General features: G+C 39.9%; 2 protein-coding genes across 14 annotated transcripts in view; both read left to right on the top strand.

Moving 5' to 3' along the window:
• MAP4K3 (mitogen-activated protein kinase kinase kinase kinase 3) overlaps positions 1–15,849 on the top strand; it is an 81,222-nt gene extending 65,373 nt beyond the window's left edge. For all 10 annotated transcript variants that reach the window (XM_042455636.1, XM_042455622.1, XM_042455613.1 and 7 more), the window contains 12 exons: positions 3,587–3,671; positions 6,041–6,120; positions 7,222–7,282; positions 7,383–7,500; positions 8,200–8,258; positions 8,946–9,049; positions 9,614–9,785; positions 10,495–10,563; positions 10,654–10,746; positions 11,762–11,832; positions 13,123–13,178; positions 13,683–15,849. In XM_042455636.1, the coding sequence (XP_042311570.1) occupies positions 3,587–3,671; positions 6,041–6,120; positions 7,222–7,282; positions 7,383–7,500; positions 8,200–8,258; positions 8,946–9,049; positions 9,614–9,785; positions 10,495–10,563; positions 10,654–10,746; positions 11,762–11,832; positions 13,123–13,178; positions 13,683–13,770 (1,056 nt within the window). In that variant the 3' untranslated portion in view covers positions 13,771–15,849. The remainder of the gene's footprint in view (positions 1–3,586; positions 3,672–6,040; positions 6,121–7,221; positions 7,283–7,382; positions 7,501–8,199; positions 8,259–8,945; positions 9,050–9,613; positions 9,786–10,494; positions 10,564–10,653; positions 10,747–11,761; positions 11,833–13,122; positions 13,179–13,682) is intronic.
• A 3,059-nt stretch (positions 15,850–18,908) lies between these two features.
• Positions 18,909–20,329, top strand: part of SOS1 (SOS Ras/Rac guanine nucleotide exchange factor 1) — a 78,545-nt gene continuing 77,124 nt past the window's right edge. For all 4 annotated transcript variants that reach the window (XR_006101754.1, XR_006101757.1, XR_006101749.1 and 1 more), the window contains exon 1: positions 18,909–19,485. Coding sequence is in view for 1 of the 4 variants with exons in the window: in XM_042447920.1 (XP_042303854.1) it covers positions 19,144–19,485 (342 nt within the window). In the remaining 3 variants the exon portion in view is untranslated. The remainder of the gene's footprint in view (positions 19,486–20,329) is intronic.

The following is a 20,329-nucleotide window of genomic DNA, read 5'->3' as shown; positions in this document are numbered from 1 at the left end:
AGACCTGTGAGTGCAAATAATAGGATTAGCTCAAGGAAAGCACTTGTGGTTAGAGGAGTGAGGATGCATTTACCGTTTGATGTGCTTAATGTTCCCCAGTCCTGGCCTGTGATTCATGCATGTAGAGAGATCTTCTAGCACCTTTAAGACTAACTAAAGAAAGTAGTTGGCAGCATGAGCTTTTGTAGACTTAAGTCTACTTCCTGAAATCCATTTGGACCAAATGCATCTGAAGCTGTAGACTTAAGTCTGTGAAAGCTCATGGTGCCATACTGATTCTACAGACTAACACAGCTATATCTTTGAATTCTGCCACTGCAATATCCGTCACAGAAATGCAGTATTTTTTTAAAAAATGGTGTAATTTCACATGGTAACTGTGATTATAATCTTCCGTACATTACTTGAATTCTTAAACACATTTTGATTCCATAACTGTTTTATGTTGGAACCATGTGTTTCTTGCCCAGTTAGCTATTGCTGTTACTTTCAGGAACAAAAATTCAAAAATATTCATCTGTCATATTTATTTCAATATTGTATAGTTATGACCAAATTGAACTTGCTTCGTAAGAAGAAGAGTGAAATTGCATTTGATTACTTGTTAATTTAATACACTCTAGCATAATTTTTAATGGTGGAATCCCTTTTTAGAAGGAAATCAAGTTTCCAGTTTAAATATCCCAGATGGTTTAGCTTACTTTGATTAGTAGAAATGTTGGGGAATAGTCTGGAGAATGCAATGGCACTGTCAAATGGAGTTTCATTTTTCATTTCTTTAGGGGCAGCTTGCCCTACTTTCTTCTGCATAGCATTATAATATTAGTTTTAAAGCTTCATGATTTTAGGAGGGTATTTTATCCTTAAAACCCAGTAGAAATGTGTGCTTTCATATAACTTTCAGTTTCTTCTGTATACCTTTATTAATAATCCCTCATATGGAAGTCTTGGAAAGATTTAGTTTCTGAATTCTGCTGCTGATAGGAATACGATAACAAGATGCAGTTCAGTTGTTTTCTGTATAGTATTCCAGTATATATAATTTACTATAAGCACAGGTCCTTCATCGAATGTGAGGTAAATGACTGGATTAGGGAATCCCACACTCACATGAACAGTACATTCTTTGTGATCCTGTGTGACTAAATCCCTATGGCAGATAATCTCTGAAGGGAGAGGGGTTTTGTAAATGTTATAATTTTTATCCCAAAGAAACTCAAAACAGGTCAAAGTTGAAGTACTTCATTTTTTCTCCTCTGGGTTTTCATCTTTATATTTGTTAAGCAGAAGTGAAATAACTGTTTAGAAATCCTTCTTTGAAAGCAAAGTTGATTTCAAATTTGCCTTACGTTTATAATTGATATTAAAAAATGTGCTCCCTGAGATTTCCCAGCAGACAGGGTCCTAACCTCCCGTATTCTGGTTCCAGTAAAGAACTGCACATTGTTCTGAAATATTAGTTGGACATCAGACATTAACATTCCTCTTTCAGAGCGGTAAGTCTTAATTGCTACACATGAAATCACCTTAATATCACCTTCATTGCCATAACCAGTTGACAAGGTGATCAGTGATAGGCTGGAAGCTGTCATAGGTCCAGATTAGATCAGGTTCTATTCTGATCATCCACCATAATCCACCTTTAGACAAGTTCTCATCGACTGCTTCAGGTTTTCAGTGGCTGACCTGCTATAGTCCATCCAAGATGGCATTAAAAAGGGACTAAGACCCAACATGGTTATAAGGCAGGTGTCTGCCATCACGTCAGTTCTGCTCCATATGAGAGCAGCTAGAATGGCGGCCACCCTCACATTAAGAGGCTGTTGACCTCCAACTAATATTTCAAAACAATGTGCAGTTCTTTACTGGAACCAGAATACAGGATGCTAGGACCCTCGTCTGCTGGAAATGAACGTATCACGGGTAAGTACCAACGTTCGTTTTTCCACATCATGAATAAACACAGAAGAATGTATTTGTGGATAATTTTTCAAATCATCTGAGGTGTTGCAAATCAGAGGGAACACTGCAATTGAATTCCACACTCATACTTAGCAACCATGCTTCCTGAGTACATCAGGAAGAAGTTAGTTAACATCTAAGTGTCTTTCCCTATATTTAATTGATTATGCATAGCAGTCCTTTCTCTGACAACTTTGCTGGAAAAGAGCTCTCTGAGATGGCATAATTTCCTCTACTCCAGCATACTGAATAATGTAGCTAGTTTTTGTACCAAAACTACATACTTTGTCTTCTGCTTCTACTTCAAACACTGTGTCTCATTTTTTTCTGCATTTATTCCGAGTGCATTTGCTTTTTTCCACTTGTTTTACTGCCATTTTTTAAAACATTTCACTGTACCTTGCTGTATGCTGTCTTTTTTACCTATTTAATTTTCTTGACTCTGACAACCTGTGTGATTCTATGGTAGTATTACAATGCTACTGTGGGGGCTTGCACTACCCATTACTGTCAACAAATTTGTGATAGTCATCGATCTATCTCACCTCTGCCACCCAATGTAGTGTCCTCTTCCTATAACATTGCTATGGCATATGTGAGGAACTTGTAGATGCCCTCATGGTTCCTATGCAAGATTTTATTCACCTATTCCCACCACTGGATACCACAACCTTTGAATAATGGCTGCTACTACACCATGTGTCTGAACTTAAGATTTCCAGTAACCCTTATGTAGCATTATCAGAGGCACGAGTGTATAATACAAAAATAATTTATTGCACAAATGTTCACTATAAAGTTAACAATTACTGACCTGTGTTAGCTAGTCTTTATCTCTGATCCTAAGTCTCCTAACACTTCTCTCTCTCTCTCTCTCTCTCTCTCTCTCTCTCTTATATTCCTTATTTAGACACACATATTTAGACATACTTTCTCTCATACACATCATCATTTAAAAAATGTTTCAAACATTGAGGGAACCACCAGTCTCTCACTCTTTCCTGACAGATAACTTAATATACCTAGGCATACCATACCTTAATTTCTCTAATTAATATTTTTACGTAAGTCCAGAGCATCACAGCTGTATCTCATGTCTCGAAGCAGAGAATACTTTGAACCAAAAAAAATTTGTTTGCCACAGCAAATTAGTTGTATTGCCAGATGAGACAAAGGGTTTATCCACACTGAAGAAACATAGCAGTTTGACACCACTTTAACTGCCATGACTATCCTACAGAATTCTGGGATTTGTAGTTCGATGAGACACCAGAGCTCTCTGACAGAGCAGACTTGAATACTCACCAAGCTACAAATCCCAGGATTCCACAGGATGGAGCCATGACAGTTAAAGTGGTGTCAAGCTGCTTTATTTCTGCAGTGTTAAAGACCAGAAAGATAGCCAGTAAAAAGGGGAAGGAGCAGAAAAAGAATACCAAGAATCAAATGTAGCCAGGAGAATGAGAAAACCTTGGCAAAGGTGAAATAATGTCTATGTTTAACAATTCGTATGCAATTCTCTTGCATAATTTCAAGTGGACTGTTGAAGTCAGACAAAATTCAGTGCAGCTGTAGGTAAGAGGAACCCTCTGTTGTAAATAATGCTTGGTTTTGTTTTTCACAGATGGGTGCCTGCTTTTCAAAGGTTTTCAATGGATGCCCATTAAAAATTCATTGTGCAACCTCGTGGATTAATCCTGACACAAGAGGTAATAATCACACATTTTTTCCTGAAATTTTTTTAACAGTAATCCAATCTGTTTGCTTATCCAAGATAGAAAGAATACTGACATACTTCTTTTCTCCCAAACAGTATTCCTTGATACCTTAACAATGTGGAAGCTTTTTTAGTTGGCTATAGGGAAGACCTTGAGAGGATTTTCTTTCAGTACTTTAATCAAGTCATAAGTCTTACTCTTTTGTGAAGTTGAAGGCTTTCATGACCGGCATCCATAGTTTTTTGTGGGTTTTTCGGGCTAGGTGACCATGTTCTCGAAGAGTTTATTCCTGACGTCAAATGTTATCAATCTTTTCCCCAAATATTATCAATTCTTTTTTCCTTATGGATAAAAGCTTGCTCTAGATTCCCTTATGCTTTTGTGTTAAGGTTTAATACATACTTTTATTTTGGAGAGAAACTTTTAATGCTATGTATTCTGTCTGAGATTTTACCATCTTGAAAAATAATTTTCCGTGAATTTACTCTCTTGTTATTTAGTCATGATTCCAGATCATTTTTTGTTAGTAACTGTTAACACATACAATAGAAAGTGGTAAGGTGTGAGAATCCAGTTTTGAATACTCTCTCAAGAAATACCTCCTTAGAAGGGGGGAATCCTAGCACATCCAAAAAGAGATGTTCCAGCCGAACTTGTTTTCTCGCCTGAGGTACATAACTTACCACAGTTTTTATTTCAGAAGGCTACTTTAAAAGCATGATACTCCACTTGATGTGGTGAAAATAGTACAGAACACTCTGCTATATTACTACCAGTGATGTATTCACATCTTTTAGTTTCAAGTCTGAAGTCAAGTCTCAAGCCCTTGCAAGATACTTTCAAATCAAGTCTCAAATAGAGTCTCAAGTCTGAGAACCAACTTTAACAGAAGAAAAAGGAGACGATACAGGTTTCTCAAAGGGAAACAGCAAATTTGTTAAGCAATGGGCTTCAGGTGAAAGTTGAGGTCTGCTCGGCAGCCTGTCCCTGCTGCATATCAAAGGAGCCTTCTAAAGCTTTTCAGTCAATTTAGAAGGATACTTCTACCTCAGGCCCATTGCCTAACGCATTTGCTCTTTGAGAAATATGCCCTGTGCTCTGGGGGCTGATCTTGTCTGCTACTCCAAGTGAGTGATACCAACAAGTCAGTTGATGAAAATATACAAGTTTCGAGTTGAGTCATTGTGTCATTTATTGCCAAGTCGAGTCCAGGTCAAGTCACTTGAGTTCAAGTCAATTGAATCAAGTCTGCATTTCTGATTATGACATTCTACCATGAATTTAGATAAAGCTAAATGTAAATAGCAGTAGTCCTATTGTAGGGCAAACTATGTATTACTGGTATCCACGCTTCATGGTTCAATGGTTAAACCACTACATCAAGCTGACTCTCATATTATTACATGCTTTTAAGTTGACTCAGACTTAAGCCCCAAATCAGTCCTGTCATAGGATTTTCTTGGCAGATGTATTCAGAGGAGATTTGCCATTGCCTTCTTCTGAGACTGAGACAATGTGATTTGCCCAAGATCAACCAGTGGGTTTCCATGGTTGGATGGGAATTTGAACCCTTGTCCAATACTCAAGCCACAACACCATGCTGGCACGTAAGCCTAACTTTGTCCAAATGTTTTAATAAACTGGATGCTTCAACTCAGTTTAGCTTGGTGTGTATGCATATACAGTCGGTCCTCCATGTTGGCGGGGGTTCAATTCCAGACACCACTGCAGATACCAAATAATGTGAGAACTCCAGTCTCATTAGTGTCAATGGATGCTGATGTGCATGCAGAGCCACCAATATACAGGGTTAAGTGTGGTTAATTGGAGTTGACTAGAAGGAGCACAACTCCTTTGTTGCAACAGCTTGTTCCTTTCAGGGCACAGTTCAAAGTGTATACATCCAGGTTATGTGGTGGACCATATCCTTCCATATGAGCCTGCCTGTGTTTTGAGATCTGAGGAGGTCCTTCTCTCTGTCCCACTACCTTCAGAGGTATATTTGGTGGGAACACAGGAGAGAAGGAAGAAGAACCTTCTTAGTGGCTGCACCCAAGGTTTGGAACTCCTGAAGAGTTGATTGCTCAGGGAATTTCATAATGTACTGTATTGTTTATATTTGCAATTTCTTTTCTGAACTGTCATGTTTTTAACTGCTACTTTTAACTCTTGTATGATGTGAGCTTCTAGTTGTATCTGTTTCATCTTTTGTAAGCTGCTTTGTGTCTGCACTGGTAAAAAGAGAAGATAAAGATTAAGATGATAATGATGATAATGGTAGCAATAACAAACACATCTCAGATGCTTTTGCCCGATAAAGCAAAACATTTTAGCAAATAAATACATTTGTTTCTTTGTAGACCAATACTTGATTTTTGGAGCTGAAGAAGGCATTTATACCTTGAACCTTAATGAGCTCCATGAAACATCAATGGAACAGGTATGAGTCCATATTCTGTTTCTTCTATCAAAAGGTGCAAAATTTTGAAATCTGAGACCAGTTCCCTAGTGTTGTTCAATGTATTTTGTTTCTCTTTTTAAGGAATAGCTTTAGCTGAGACTGTCTAGGCTTTCCCTTTCAAGGTTGAAAATGTCTGAGTTCAAATTTCACCTGTTGCTGAGAGGGTAGTGAAAAAAAGTCTCAACTTGTGAACCTGGTTGATTTAAAAAATCTCCTAAATCTGTAAATAATGCAGACTCATCTTGACACTTGACAGGTTTAAAAGGGATACAAACCTGGATGAATGTATCATGGGGTGACGGTTGAGTGTTGCAGGTGGAGAAAAACAAAAAAGACACCCTGAATGCAAGGAAGGAATTTTGATAGCCCCGATGGCTTTGTGTATTTCCTTGCAGAGTCTCCCTACACCTTCTACTCCTCTGCTGGTTTGACTGGGCATCTAGGAGGAGTGGGCAACTGCAGAGGGAGCAGGAGCGAGTTTTCATCAGAGGGATTCACTGGCATGCCATAACCCCCACAACCTTTTTTTCTGGGAGTTTTTTTTACCTAGCTCTCTTATGACTCAAACCAATTGCAAAATGCAGTGTATTTGCTTCCCTAGGCTCCAAGCCATGAAAAAAATACTTAACCAAAAAAGGTGCACAAATAGAAATGGGTGATTTTTCAGCTGATTTTGGGTTGATTTCATTGTTCTCTCTCTCGTCTGTGTGTGTGTATACCAATTTTGAGTCATTTGGAGGAATGGCTTGAAAAAATACATCTGATTTTCTTTGTAACTAAAGGGTTGTGGGAGCCTATGGAACTCCAAGGGTCTTATGCAGCTCATCAGCAGCACCTTACTCACCCTTGACCTAAGCAATAATACCAACTACTCCTACTGTTTAATTTTATTTCTTTTTATCATTTCTCTAAGAACCTTGTACTGAAGGGTAGTTACTGATTTAGTAAATAATAAATAACATGTAAGCTTTGATTAAATGTAAAACACTATATCAACTGGCAATTGTTTCTTTAGTTATCCAGTTAAAATGGATAAAATGATCTCTCCTTCATTCCCAACATTCTGTTTCTTTTCATCAGCTATTTCCCCGCCGATGTACATGGCTCTACGTAGTGAACAATTGCTTATTATCAATATCTGGTGAGATTGGAAATGTTTATTTTAATTGTTTGGCATGAAAATTTCTCTACTCTCTCTTTCTGTTTGACTTTTAATTGCATGTTGAATATTTTATTTACAGGTAAAGCTTCTCAACTTTATTCCCATAATTTACCAGGATTGTTTGATTATGCACGACAAATGCAAAAGTTACCAGTTGCAATACCAGCACACAAACTTCCTGACAGAATACTTCCCAGGTAAATAATATGCATACCTTGGATTTGTATCTGTTTTTTTAACTGGATACTCAGAACTGGTTCAGAAACCTAAGAAATGGTAGCAATTAATTTTAAAGTCACTTTTTAAAAATAGACAAGAAATTGGAAATATGAGGGAAGGGTTTGGCAGGAAAAGAATAACTGAAATGGCCTTTGTATAATGGAAGCCTCCACTTAATGAAAGAGCTTTCTATCAGCAAATGTAGAACAACTGGTTAGAACTGACGAAAACAGAAAATATAAGCTTGCATCCAGAATAGCTCTTGGAAAAGGACTGGGGGAAAGTGACTTTCCAATCTAGTCATTCATATAAGATAGTCATATTGAGAGAGGAGTTGGCTTCTTACCTTCCCCATATATTCAACAATGAAAACAACTGCTAAACATTATAGAGAAGGAGAAATCTATAACAACATGGTGGGGATCTGAAACTGTCTGGACATTTGGTATTACTCAGATTAGGGTTGATGTCCTATATTTCTTTTTGCACTGGTTTGCAGCTGGTACAACATTTTTGGAAGGAGGTTTAATCTACACGTGCACCCTGTGTGCCATGGCTTAACTGTGGACCTTACTTCATTATCAGGCCCCTTCATAGGAATTCAATTTTTAGACTCATTGTGTTGAGAAGGAAAACTATGAGCTTAATTTGTATTTTTTTGTCTTTACATATTCTAGAAAGTTTGCTGTTTCTACAAAAATCCCAGACACCAAATGGTGCCAGAAATGTTGTGTGGGTAAGTAAAATAATGATCCAAATGCAGTATACTCATATCTTCTTGTACTTGTATCTTGTAATCTCTGTTCTGATATGTTTTTGGTAACAAAATCATGGCTTTGGAATTTACACAGAATCATTTTTGGGATCTAATTTTGTAATTCTTCTGGATGATGATACTCCAACGAGAGTGGGGGATTTAACAAGTGTAAAATAGAAAGGGAAAAGACATCAGTCAAGTGGGAAACTCCTCTTTTGAACTTTCCCTGGATACCATATCTCTTGATATTTTGTTGTTGTGTGCCTTCAAGTCTTTTCCAATCTAAGGTGACACTAAGACAAACCTATCACACAGGGTTTTCTTGGCAAGATTTGATCAGAAAGGGCTTGCCTTTGCCGCCTTCTTAATATGACAGTGTGAGACTTGCCCAAGGGCACCCAGTGGGATTCCATGGTTGAACAGGCATTCGAACCCTGGTCTCCAGATTCATAATCCAGTGCTGAAACCACTATGCCACGCTCTCCTTCTATCTTTCTATCTCCTAATATACAGGTGAGAACTATTGTATCTTCAAGGAAGAGTCACATTAATACAGCATAACACTTGTTGGACCAAGCCTCTTACATTCTGTAGAACATAGTTCTACTTTGAATTTGTTTTATTCCGATATATTTCAAAATCTTGGTTGTTGTTGTTTTTTTCCAGTGAGGAATCCTTACACAGGACATAAATATCTTTGTGGAGCACTACAGTCTAGCATTATTCTGTTGGAGTGGGTTGAACCAATGCAGAAATTCATGCTAATCAAGGTGAGTTTCCTTTCAAGACTTCCCTTAGCGGTCTAAGAATTTCATAAGCAATAAAAAAATCTTTTTCAGGTTGCAATAGCTGTCACCTTGAATTGTTTTCATATGTCTGCTGTTCTGTCGTTTCTATAGATTTGTCTGCTTATATTCCATTTCTTTTTCGCAGCTTTGGGTAGTCAGGTAAAATGTAGCCTAACCCCAATTGCCAGCTGGAACAGATGAGCTAGCTTGATAGACCTTTCTAAAAACCCACAATGAGATTCTTGGATCATCTTCTCAGGCAGTTCATCCCAGCCACACAGGGCCATAGTAGAAATTGCTGTAGTAACACTCCCTCATGAGCAAATTGGAAGCAAGATCTGAGCAACTAATTATAGGAGATTGAGGGACTCCTGCATGTTGATATTCAGTCAGTGGGACATAACATAAACATTAATTTGACTAGACCCATTCTTTCAAAGTGTCTGCTTTAGCTAGAACTAATACTTGGATTTTGCCAATAATGTTTAGCAGAGTTGTACAAACATTTCCATAATTTCTTTATGAATAATATTTTTCTTAATTTAGCATATAGATTTTCCTGTACCTTGTCCACTGAGGTTATTTGAAATGCTGGTAGTACCTGAACAGGAATTCCCTTTAGTTTGTGTTGGTGTGAGTAAAGGAAGAGACTTCAATCAGGTGGTGAAGTTTGAGACTGTCAACCCAAATTCTACCTCTTCATGGTTTACTGAAACAGGTTTGTATATTATTTGGATCACATTTCTTTATACAGTTAGCTGTCTTGTTTTCTTCTTCACATTTGAACCTAACCTTTCAAAATTGGAATTATAAAATCTTACTTTGTCTGTTATGCACTTTGAAGTACCATTGATTCTCTTACTTAGAGTCAAACTACATGTATTTTGGAACACTCATATCTAATCTATAAGGTTGATTCACACCTGGTTGTGGACCTCTCAGTGTAATATCTCTTCACAGGTGGCATTAAACCTCTCTATGGTTTCATATTTGGTGATGTTCGTCTATGTAGGTCCAGTCACTAGATTTATCACATCCAAGGAACAATCCAAATATAGCTTTAGGAGATCCACAGTCATATTTCCTGGTCTTTTCTCAAAACGTTGAATAAAGCCAAAATGGACAATGTTGGGGGAATTGTTCAGATTGAGTTTGTGAGTGCAAGAAGATTTACTAACCCATTTATAAATAAAAACATTCAGTCTTCTGCTCAAATAGACACCACAAATCTCAGGAAGCCTTGGAGTGTTCAAACACACAGTACCATAGGCTGTATCATCATCATACATGCATTGGTTCTGGTAACAAAATTGCCCTAAAAGATTATTATACAAATAGAATTCATATTCAAATTAATATTTGAATTACAGCACCTGGCTTGTTACATATACACATGAATACCAAATAATCTTGTTGTTTTATTGCAGATATTACACAGACAAATGTTGTACACGTAACACAGTTGGAGAGAGATACCATTTTAGTCTGCTTGGATTGTAAGTGTCTTATCTGACCTAGATGTACATATTTAAATAAAGGGCATGGTGTAAGAAACACTAAAAATATGTGGTGTTTGTTTTTTTCAGGCTGCATAAAAATAGTAAATTTGCAAGGCAGATTGAAATCTAGTCGGAAACTGTCTTCAGAACTCACCTTTGATTTCCAGATTGAGTCAATAGGTAAGTAAAATTGATTTTCACATCTCAGCTGTCTAAGAAACATCCAGAACTTGAAGGTCTTTAATAGCAGGCTACTCATGTTATGTACTCCTAAAGACAAATGTAATTTTAAAACCTCGCTAGGATAAATCAAACACTAACTTTCGCCATATTGGGGTCATTTAGAGGAATACAATGTTTTATGTATGTGGGATTATGCATGAAATAACAGGGCTAGCAGAAAAGGGTTTTTCATCACCTAGTCTTCCCTCTCCCCCCCCCCCCCCCAACTTCACCCCAAATGCCATGTGGTCAAGGGAATCTTCTGAATGGAATGAGCTGTGGCATAAGAGGCTGAGGAGGCATGGAGAGGTTACTGGAGAATCAGCCAGAGGTTCACATGTGGGAGAAGGAGTGGAAGCTGCTGCTTTCACTTTTGGCCCAGAGGGCCTTTTCCACTGCTGCTGCAAAGCTATGGAATGACCTGCCGGGGGAGATCCGTCACATTTCCACTCTAACGACCTTTTAAAAGGCCATCAAGATGGATCTCTTCCAGCAGGCTTTCCCAACCTAACTCTCCCCGCCCCCCCGACTACAACTGTTGGTTGAGCCTTCCTCTTCCATCATACTCCTCTCCAGTTCGTAGCTGATTTTATAATGATAATGTTTCTATATTGCAATTTATGTTATATTGTTTTGATTTTTGGTTTTAGGATTGGCATGGGTGGGGTTGAGAAGGGATTAATTTTTAATATTAGTTTGATGTGTGATGTATTATTTTACTGTTGTAACCCGCCCTGATTCTTCGTGAATGGGCAGGGTAATAACAACAACAACAACAACAATAATTGGCTAAACCACAGGGTCTTGTTACCACCTCAAACTATCTAAAGTACACCATTGATTTCTGTTGCAGTTAGGCACATTTACAGATTGCATCCTAGAGTTTCACTGTAATGTGTATTCAGGTGTGTATAAAATACAAGTTAGGTACCAGTAAATGTATAGATTAATCAGCGTTATCTCTTCCTCTTAGTTTGTTTACAAGACAGTGTTTTGGCTTTCTGGAAGCATGGAATGCAGGGAAGAAGTTTTCGATCAAATGAGGTAAATCTTGCAATAAAAGCTAGTTTTATTGACTTGTCTTGAAAAATAAGCTTAAAGGCAATATTGTGTTTCTTAGTATTCATGCTATTTCCTTCTTTAGAAAATTTTGCAGGACACAAAATCTTTTTTTTTTCTTTTTTAAAATGGTGAGATGATAAAAACAACGAACTGGAAATTCTGCAGATCAAATCTCAGCTCATCAGTGCAGTGAAGTAACTAAGTAGCCTTACACAGTCTTTCAGTTTTAGACTTAATTCTAGTTGTTAAGCCCATCTAGAACAAATTCATTGAATCAAAAAGAGTCCGTTTCACACAACACAATGATAGCATTTCTTTCCACTTTAACTGCCATAGCAATATCTTGAATTCTAAATACTCCTCCCAAAATACTGCCAGGATGCCACAGGATTGTGGTATTAATGTGGAACATAGTGTTGTGTAGTGTAAAAGCCCAAGAATTTTGGAAGTCTTTGTTGTGTGCCTTCAAATCTTTTTTGACTTAAGGCAAACCTATCATGGGGTTTTCTTGGCAATATCTGTTCAGAGGAGGTTTCCCATTGCCTTTCTCTGAGGCTAAGAGCATGTGACTTGTCTAAGATAACTCCATGGTTGAGTGTGGATTCAAACCTTGATCTCCAGAGTTGCTGCTCTGAGCTCAAACCATTACACCACACTGGCTCTCTTGGAAGTCTACACTTGTAGAAGTACTACTGGTTTATTGAATGATCCTCGCTCTAGTTGAGATTAACAGATGGATTTACAACTTTGAGTCCACGTCTGAAAAATGTAAAGATGCTAATGGAAACATACAGTATAGAGTGTAGTGTAAAGATTACTGAATGATCAAAAATGCTCTCTGCATGTTTTATTTACTTACAGGACTTTTTCTGAAATATATATACATCTACAGCAAATATATATACATCTACTTTCTCTTAAATATATATACACATCTAAAGCAGTGGTGGGTTGCTAGACTCAACACCCAGCATTCCCCACCCTTGGTCTGGGGTGCTGCGAATTGCAGTCTAATAACATTTGCAAGGCCACATGATTCTCACACCTGATCTGGAGAGAGAATGTAATTTTTTTAATGTTGCAAAATAAAATGATGGCTAAGGTTAATTTGAATGATGGCTAAGGCTAATTCATGAAGAATTTGTTTATATGTCATAGAGTGAGAAAGAAATGTATATTTGTTTATAATTTCATTTAAAGATTTTAAAAACAACATGTTTTACTTAATACATAAAATATTAAGTGAGTCAGACTATTTTTCTCTTCATGCAGATCACACAGGAAATTTCAGACAGTACAAGAATTTTCAGACTCCTTGGATCCGACAGGTATGATCAACCTCAGTCATAGTGTATTGAAACTCAGGTGTAACTGTTCTTCAAGAAGGAAGGAATAGTGTGGTTTAGTTCACCACTAAACTCAGGACCAGCTATACTGGTTAGCATAATAGAAGAACCGCGGGACGATCTGCCACCAGTCACTTGTCTGCTATTTCCCAGGGGCAGCAGTGAAGATTGAGTCTGATAGATCCAGTCACTGACAGTGTTTAGCAAGAGAGGGCAGACAGTAACTGTGACTGCTGATCTTTGTTTTTATCAGTAGTCTCTCACTCAGCTGGACCAGTGAATTAACAGCAGTAGAAACATCCATTCTCATTCCAAGTTATGATTTGGATAAAGAAGCATAACCAGCAGTATTGAGCAGGACCCTTCTTTAGAGTAGCAAAGTGCAGCCCTCACAATTTGAAGCTTGCCTTTCCTTTGCCATAAATACATCAAGTTGGCTTGATATATTTGCCATTATTTTTATACTGTGCTTATTTTCCCTCCCAGAGTTGTGGTACTGGAGAGTAGGCCTACAGATAACCCTACGGCCAACAGCAACTTATACATCTTAGCAGGTCATGAAAACAGTTACTGAGAGGCAGCATGCATGGCAATTTAATTCTGAAAAGAGAACACTACTGCTTCAACACTTATGGATGGCTGAAATTGCACAAAAGCTACAGTACCCCAACTTCATTTACTTTGTAATTTATTGTGGTGTGTGAGTGAATGAGTGCAAGAATGCTTGCCTGAATGATATGGACATATTTAGCACATTTATACCACATAAGTGCTTGGTTCACCATTATGTAATCTTTGTACATATATGCAGTATTTTTCCGTTCAAATGGAGGCATCCCTTGATTTTTTTTGTAGATAGTGGTCAAAATGTCTTATTTGTACAGATAGCTGAAGACATGAAATTGCTTTTGGGGTACTGTTGTAAGGACACTTTTTTAAAAAAAATTGGATGCTAGCGATAAAAACAGTGCATTTAAATAACACTATTGTATTTTATTATGTAATTTACTAATACAAATAAATCTTACCTTTTAGACATTGTAACCAAGGCTGTAATCCTGTTACAATCATGTTTTTAATTTTATGCAAGTACACTGGTGTTTGGTTGCACAAAGTATTAATATGTGATGTATTTAGTCACAAAAGTAAGCTGTGACTTTGTAGATATGATTTGGGTGTTTTAGTTTATTTGGATAGTTTTCTTTGTGAAACTAGCCAGTTGAACACCTGTATTTTTATATTTAAGGAAAATTCTCTAATTATTTTCTGCACTTGGGGAAGGAAGTAAATATTTTGAATGGGAATAAATCCCAAATAGTGGTACCTTGGCATAATTATAAATGTATACAATGATTAAATAAGGATTATTTTGATTTTTTTGTTATTCAGTGCCACCCACATCATGCAAAAATTATAGCATTCCACATTGTGGAAGTTGTTGCAATATTTGGAGCTAGATCCAAGTATCCACATACAGTGGGCCCTTGGTATCTGCTGGGGTTTGGTTCCATGATTCCCCGTGGATGCTCAAGTCCCATTCTATACAATGACTTTGTAAAATGTATCTCGTATATTAAATGGCAAAATCAAAGTTTGAAATTTGAAATATTTTGAAGCCATGGATGCAGAATCTACAGATACGGAGAGTTGACTGTACTTCACAGATATTAATTAGCATTCACATTAAGACAAAGATATACGTTTCTCTCAAGTAAAACTGGATGTCCTACTTGGCAGGATAGGTGTAGCATCCCTAGTTCATTACCATTATGCCCATGTTGATCTGCATAGCCCTTTTGCCAATTGTCATAAGATAAGTGTGCACACACTGGGATTCCATAGTGGTTTTCACTTGCAGATAACAGAGTGGTGAATCTGTACTTCTTTTCTTTAAGTAGTAGGAACTTCATTGAACAGTGATTTCGAAGCTATATTCCAAGCAACCCTGGATACCTCAGAGGCATAGATGTGGGCTTTTCAGTAATAATAAAAATGCTCCTAAAAGAGAGCATACTTTTCCCTACTTGCCATGAGCATCATTGAGGAGTGGGAAGAATAGGGTGAGATTTTACTCAGTTCACATTGAGAGTAAAGCTCAAACAAGCATAGCCCATGTGAACTGTGTACCTGAGAATCCTATGCAATATGCAGGGGTTTATCATTAGACAGATTAATTTCTCTAAGGCAAGAAGCTTAATACTCACTGCCATATGGGGATGAACCCACAGAACAGCTGTTCTTCATATGAAAGGGAGTTGCCATTAACACAGTGATTAATTAATTGTCTTAATTTGGCCCATTCGGTTTTTCAATGTTTGGCCTTATGCTGTTTTTTCACATGTTCCTTTTAATGTCTTAATGCCTAGCCAAAATTGTTTAGTTGCTACCTCACACAAACAATTTACATGATTACTACACATCACAGGAATTTTTAATTTTGAGCAAAATAATTTTTGATGCAGTAATGTAAATGCCAAGTTTTGGGGGAAATGCACATATTGGCTTTTTGTATATATTCTTTATACTGTGATATATACTAAGAATAACTACATTAAAAGTGATTTATGGTCTGTATTGATGTTGTTGGTAATGCTTTTGAATATTTCCTGATGTATATATTGTAAAATAAACTTTTTTTAACATGTTTGTTGTACATCTGGATTGCCATCTGCACTCATTTTCTGAAGAATTTAAGCATTTGAAGATTGGGGAAAAGTAACTAAAATAATAGAATTGTAGCCTAAGGGCCATCTAACCAATCCATTGCCAATATTGGAATCCACACCTGAAGCAGCCTTGACACATGGATATACAACTCTGTTAAAAAAAACTCCAACAGAGAAAAGCGCACCACCTTCTGAGATACTAAATTCCATCCTTGAATAGTTAAAACTTCTTTTTTTGTAATCTGAGTTGCTTGTTTTGGGTGCTACTCTGGAGCAGAAAAAAGAAAGCTTCCCTCCATCATAAGAGCCCTATCTGGTGTAAAGACATTCTCTTGCTATGATGACCCAGAATTCCTCACTAGCTTGTTAGGGATGGACTAACTTTAAGGTAAAGGTAAAGGTTTTCTCTTTGACAAGGCTGTCGAGGGGGCGGTGTTCATCTCTGTTACTAAGCCAAAGAGCCAGTGTTGTCAAAGACAACTCTGATCATATGGCCAGCATGACTGCACCAAATGCTTTTATCTTCCCACCAAAGGGGTACCTATCTATCTATTTGCACCTTTACATGCGTTCAGACTGCTAGGTTGGCAGAAATGGACTACTCTAGCTGACTTCAGCACCACATTTTCTGTAGGTGGTGTGTTAGTTATCTACACTGACTCCCTATTCTCTTCTGAATTAGGGAGTCATAGATAAGAGGCCTGGCATGGCTGCATACATCCCTCTTCATTTCTAATCCCTCCTATTCCCACTACTACACAGAAAATCAACATATATTTCAGGCTGAATGAGACTATGTGTGAAAGGGATCTTGGAAACTTAGTAGAGCACAAGTCCTTTGATGGTGCTACAAGATCTCTCTCTACATACTGATTCTACAGACTCACACAGCTATATCTTTGATATATATACTCATCTCCCCCTATTTGCAGCTTTGATATTTGTAGATTTGATTATTTACAGATTTTATTAATATGTCCTCCAGGAATATTTAAGTCCTCCTACGAAACTGTATGATCAACTTTTAACTAAAAGTTGCACTGAAAGACCTAGAGATTCCTGTAGAGAATACTCTACTAGGCATTTGTAGCTCCTCTAGTGCAGTTCTATGGTCAGTATATGTTGGACGTTGACCACAAAGTTGCGTTGGAGGACCTAGAGATGCCTAGAGAGGTGTTCTCTCAGGTAAAAACGCGGTGTTTTCGTTGTTTGTTTTTCTATATTCACGGGGGTCTTGTGCCCCTAACACTAGAGAATACACACACACACACACACACACACACACATAGAATCAGAGTTGAATCAAGGATGGTAAGAGGTTTGGGGAACAAAACATGCAAAAAGGTTGAAGGAGCTGGGCTTGTTCAAGTTGGTGAAAAGAATCATAGAATTGGAAGAGACTTCAAGGACCACCCATTCTGCCATGCAGGAACTCTCAATCAAAGCACTCCTGACAAATGGCCATCCAGCCTCTGTTTAAAGACCTCCAAAGAAGGAGAATCCACTACACTCTGAGGAAGGAGTGTGTTCCACTGTGAAAAAGCTCAGGAAGTTCCTCCTAATGTTGAGGTAGAATCCATTATTCCGTGTTTTATTCTTTGGAGCAGCAGAAAACAAGCTTGCTCCCTCCTCAATAGGACACCCCTTCAAGTGTTTAAGCAGGGCTATCATATCAGCTCTTAAGCATCTCTTCTCCAGGCTAAACATCTCCAGCTCCTCATAGGGCATGGTTTGCAGACCCTTCACCATTTTAGTCGCCCTCCTTTGGATACGCTCCAGTTTCTCAATGTCCTCCTTAAATTGTGGTGCCCAGAACTGGACACAATATTCCAGGTGGGGCCTGACCAGAGCAGAATGGTCCTTTCATATAAGGATTTATATTAATGCTTTTTCAAAATTATTAATACTTTTGGCTTTTGGTTGGCTATGCCCTCCATTTTTCTTGAATGTCCTACATTGGGGGGAGGGGTGTAAATTTTTTATCCTACATTGGTCCTACATTTTGGTCTAAATTTCATCCTACAATTTTCTCCATGTTGTCCCTTCTGGTGGTAATGGCAACCCTATTTGTGACTGACAAAAAACAGGAAGAAATTGGCAGCATGAGCTTTCATAGACTTAAGTATATATGTATATATGAATAATCAATTTAAAAACTACTCTCTTGTTTTCTTTTGAACTTCTAAGCCAGTAAAACCGCCAGTCCTCCGGGCCACAGGGGGCGCTTTAGCAAGGTTTCCTTCCTCCTCTTGCCTTCTCTGCCTCGCCCCAGGAAGAGGTCCCCAAAACCCGAATGCATCTGAGGAAGTAGACTGAAGCCTAGGAAAGCTCATGCTGCCAACCCCTCTCTTTCAGTTAGTGCCAAAGGTGCTACAAGGCCTCTCTACATATTGGGATTTAAGGGATCCCCAAACTGTGCCCTTTAAGAGATTTTTTGGACCTCATCTCCCAGCTGCCTCAGCCACGTTGGTCAATAGTCCGGCATTCTGGGAGATGAAGTCCAAAATCCCTTGGAGAACAGTTTGCGGACCACTGTACGGTTTTGGGTTTTTTGGACTTTAACTCCCAGAAGCCCCAAACAGTTGGGCCAATGGCCAGGAATTGTGGGAGCTGTAGTGAAAACTATGTGAAAAGGATCACCGCTTCGGTTATCCATTAGCAATCCTGAACTGAGTGGAGGAGGAGAAAGAGGAACGAAAATCATCTGTGGAAAGAGTCACCGCTTCGGTTTTCGATTAGTAGTCCTGGACTGAGGGGAGGAGAAGGAAAAAGAGAGAAAAGGGAAAAAGGGGGGTAGGTGGGGTTTAATTTCTGTTAATTTCCGGTCAGGAGCGGAAGTGGGAGGGAGGAGCCAAGGAAGGCGGGGCGAGAGGACTTCCAAAGGAAAAGGGGGCTAAGGAAGGTAGAAGGGAGGGGAAAAGGAGAGCGACGCCACTGCGCATGCTCCCTCAGCTTTTGATCCGACTGCGCATGCTCCCCGGCCCTTTTTTTTGTTTGTTTTTTGAGCCCACTGCGCATGCTCTCTCGACGTTTGCGCCCACTGCGCAGGCGCCGGCGGTTATAACCGTCAGGGCAAGGGGGAAGGAAGAAGCCCAAAGAGAGTGTGAAGCCGTGCTCGCGACGCGGCCCTTCCTTCAGCCACCGTCACTCGGCGCCCCTGTCTTTGCCCTCAGCCCCGTCAGGATGCGAGGGCGCCGCGGCTTCTCCTCCCAGGCAGGCCCCGGCGCTGAGTGAGGAGGCGAGGCCGGGCCGGGCGGCGGCGAGGAGCGACCGAGGGAGGGATGTTGCCGCCGCCGCCGCCCCCCCCGCGACGCTGGGCCTTGCCAACGCTGCCGCCCGCCTCGGCGGCTCCCCCTCCAGTCGCTGCCCTCCTCCGGTTCCGGGTGTCGCCCGCCACAGCCGCCTCCCCTCCGGCCCCAGGGACAGCGACGAGCGCGACGCCCGCGACGAAGGCGACGCCGGCCCCAGCAGTGACTCCCGCCGCCGCTTCTCCGCCGCCTCCGCCGCTGCCCAGGGCCCGGGAGGGAGCCGCCAGGATGCAGGCGCCGCCGCTGCAGTACGACTTCTTCAGCGAGGAGAACGCGCCCAAGTGGAGGGGCCTCCTGGTGCCCGCCTTGAAGAAGGTGAGGGAGCGGGAGGCCTCCCTCCAGAAGGCACTGCGGATGCAGAGCGCTTTAGCTGCCCGGGCTCAGTGCTGGGGGTCCTGGCAGAGGAGGCTCCGTGGCTCACAAGCACCACAGTTCTCTGCATTGAGCCAAGGCAGCTGGAGCGGCCTCAGGCTGCCTTATTCCCTGCAGTGTGTTTTGGATCAGAGGGGGGTCTCTTTCCTTGAGCTGCGGGGGAGGAGGGAGGGACACTCAGGGCGGCCCGGCGCCCTCCTTTTCCAGCCTTCTGCCCAGCAGGGATTTCAGGTGGCCCTCCGTTTTGAGCACTGGCCTCTCTGTGAAGTGCTGCTCTTTCCTGGTCTTTTGCTTTTGGCCCACTATTCCTTTCCAGGAGGGACTCCAAAGTCTCCACTGGGAAGCACATTCAGGGTGCCCAGACAGGCCTCTTTCCCAGGACAGGCTCCCCGTTTCAGTCTTCTGATCCTGAAACATCCTCCGTTTTAAGCATCGCTAACAAACACATTCAGGGAGACCAGGTGTCCTCCTTTTCTAGGACATGCCCTACATTTCAACTTCTCAACTTTCCTCCATTTTGAGCAGTACTAAGAAGCATGAATTTGCATTTATATTAGAGCTTTGATCTTTTATTTGGTAAGGGCCTACATTTTTCTCGAACATCTGCATCATACGGTGCCTTGTCCTCCTTAGTGGTTTGTACATCTGGTGTCACCCGGCAGTATTGTTGTTAGCTGCCCATGGCACATAGAGAACTTAATAAGCATCATCATAGAAGAGTTAGAAGGGACCTCAAGGACCATCCAGTCCAACCCCATTCTGCCATGCAGGAACTCTCAGTCAAAGC

This window comes from Sceloporus undulatus, chromosome 1 (genome assembly GCF_019175285.1).
Source record: "Sceloporus undulatus isolate JIND9_A2432 ecotype Alabama chromosome 1, SceUnd_v1.1, whole genome shotgun sequence".
NCBI lineage: Eukaryota > Metazoa > Chordata > Lepidosauria > Squamata > Phrynosomatidae > Sceloporus > Sceloporus undulatus.
This window is presented reverse-complemented; position numbering and strand designations above follow the sequence as displayed.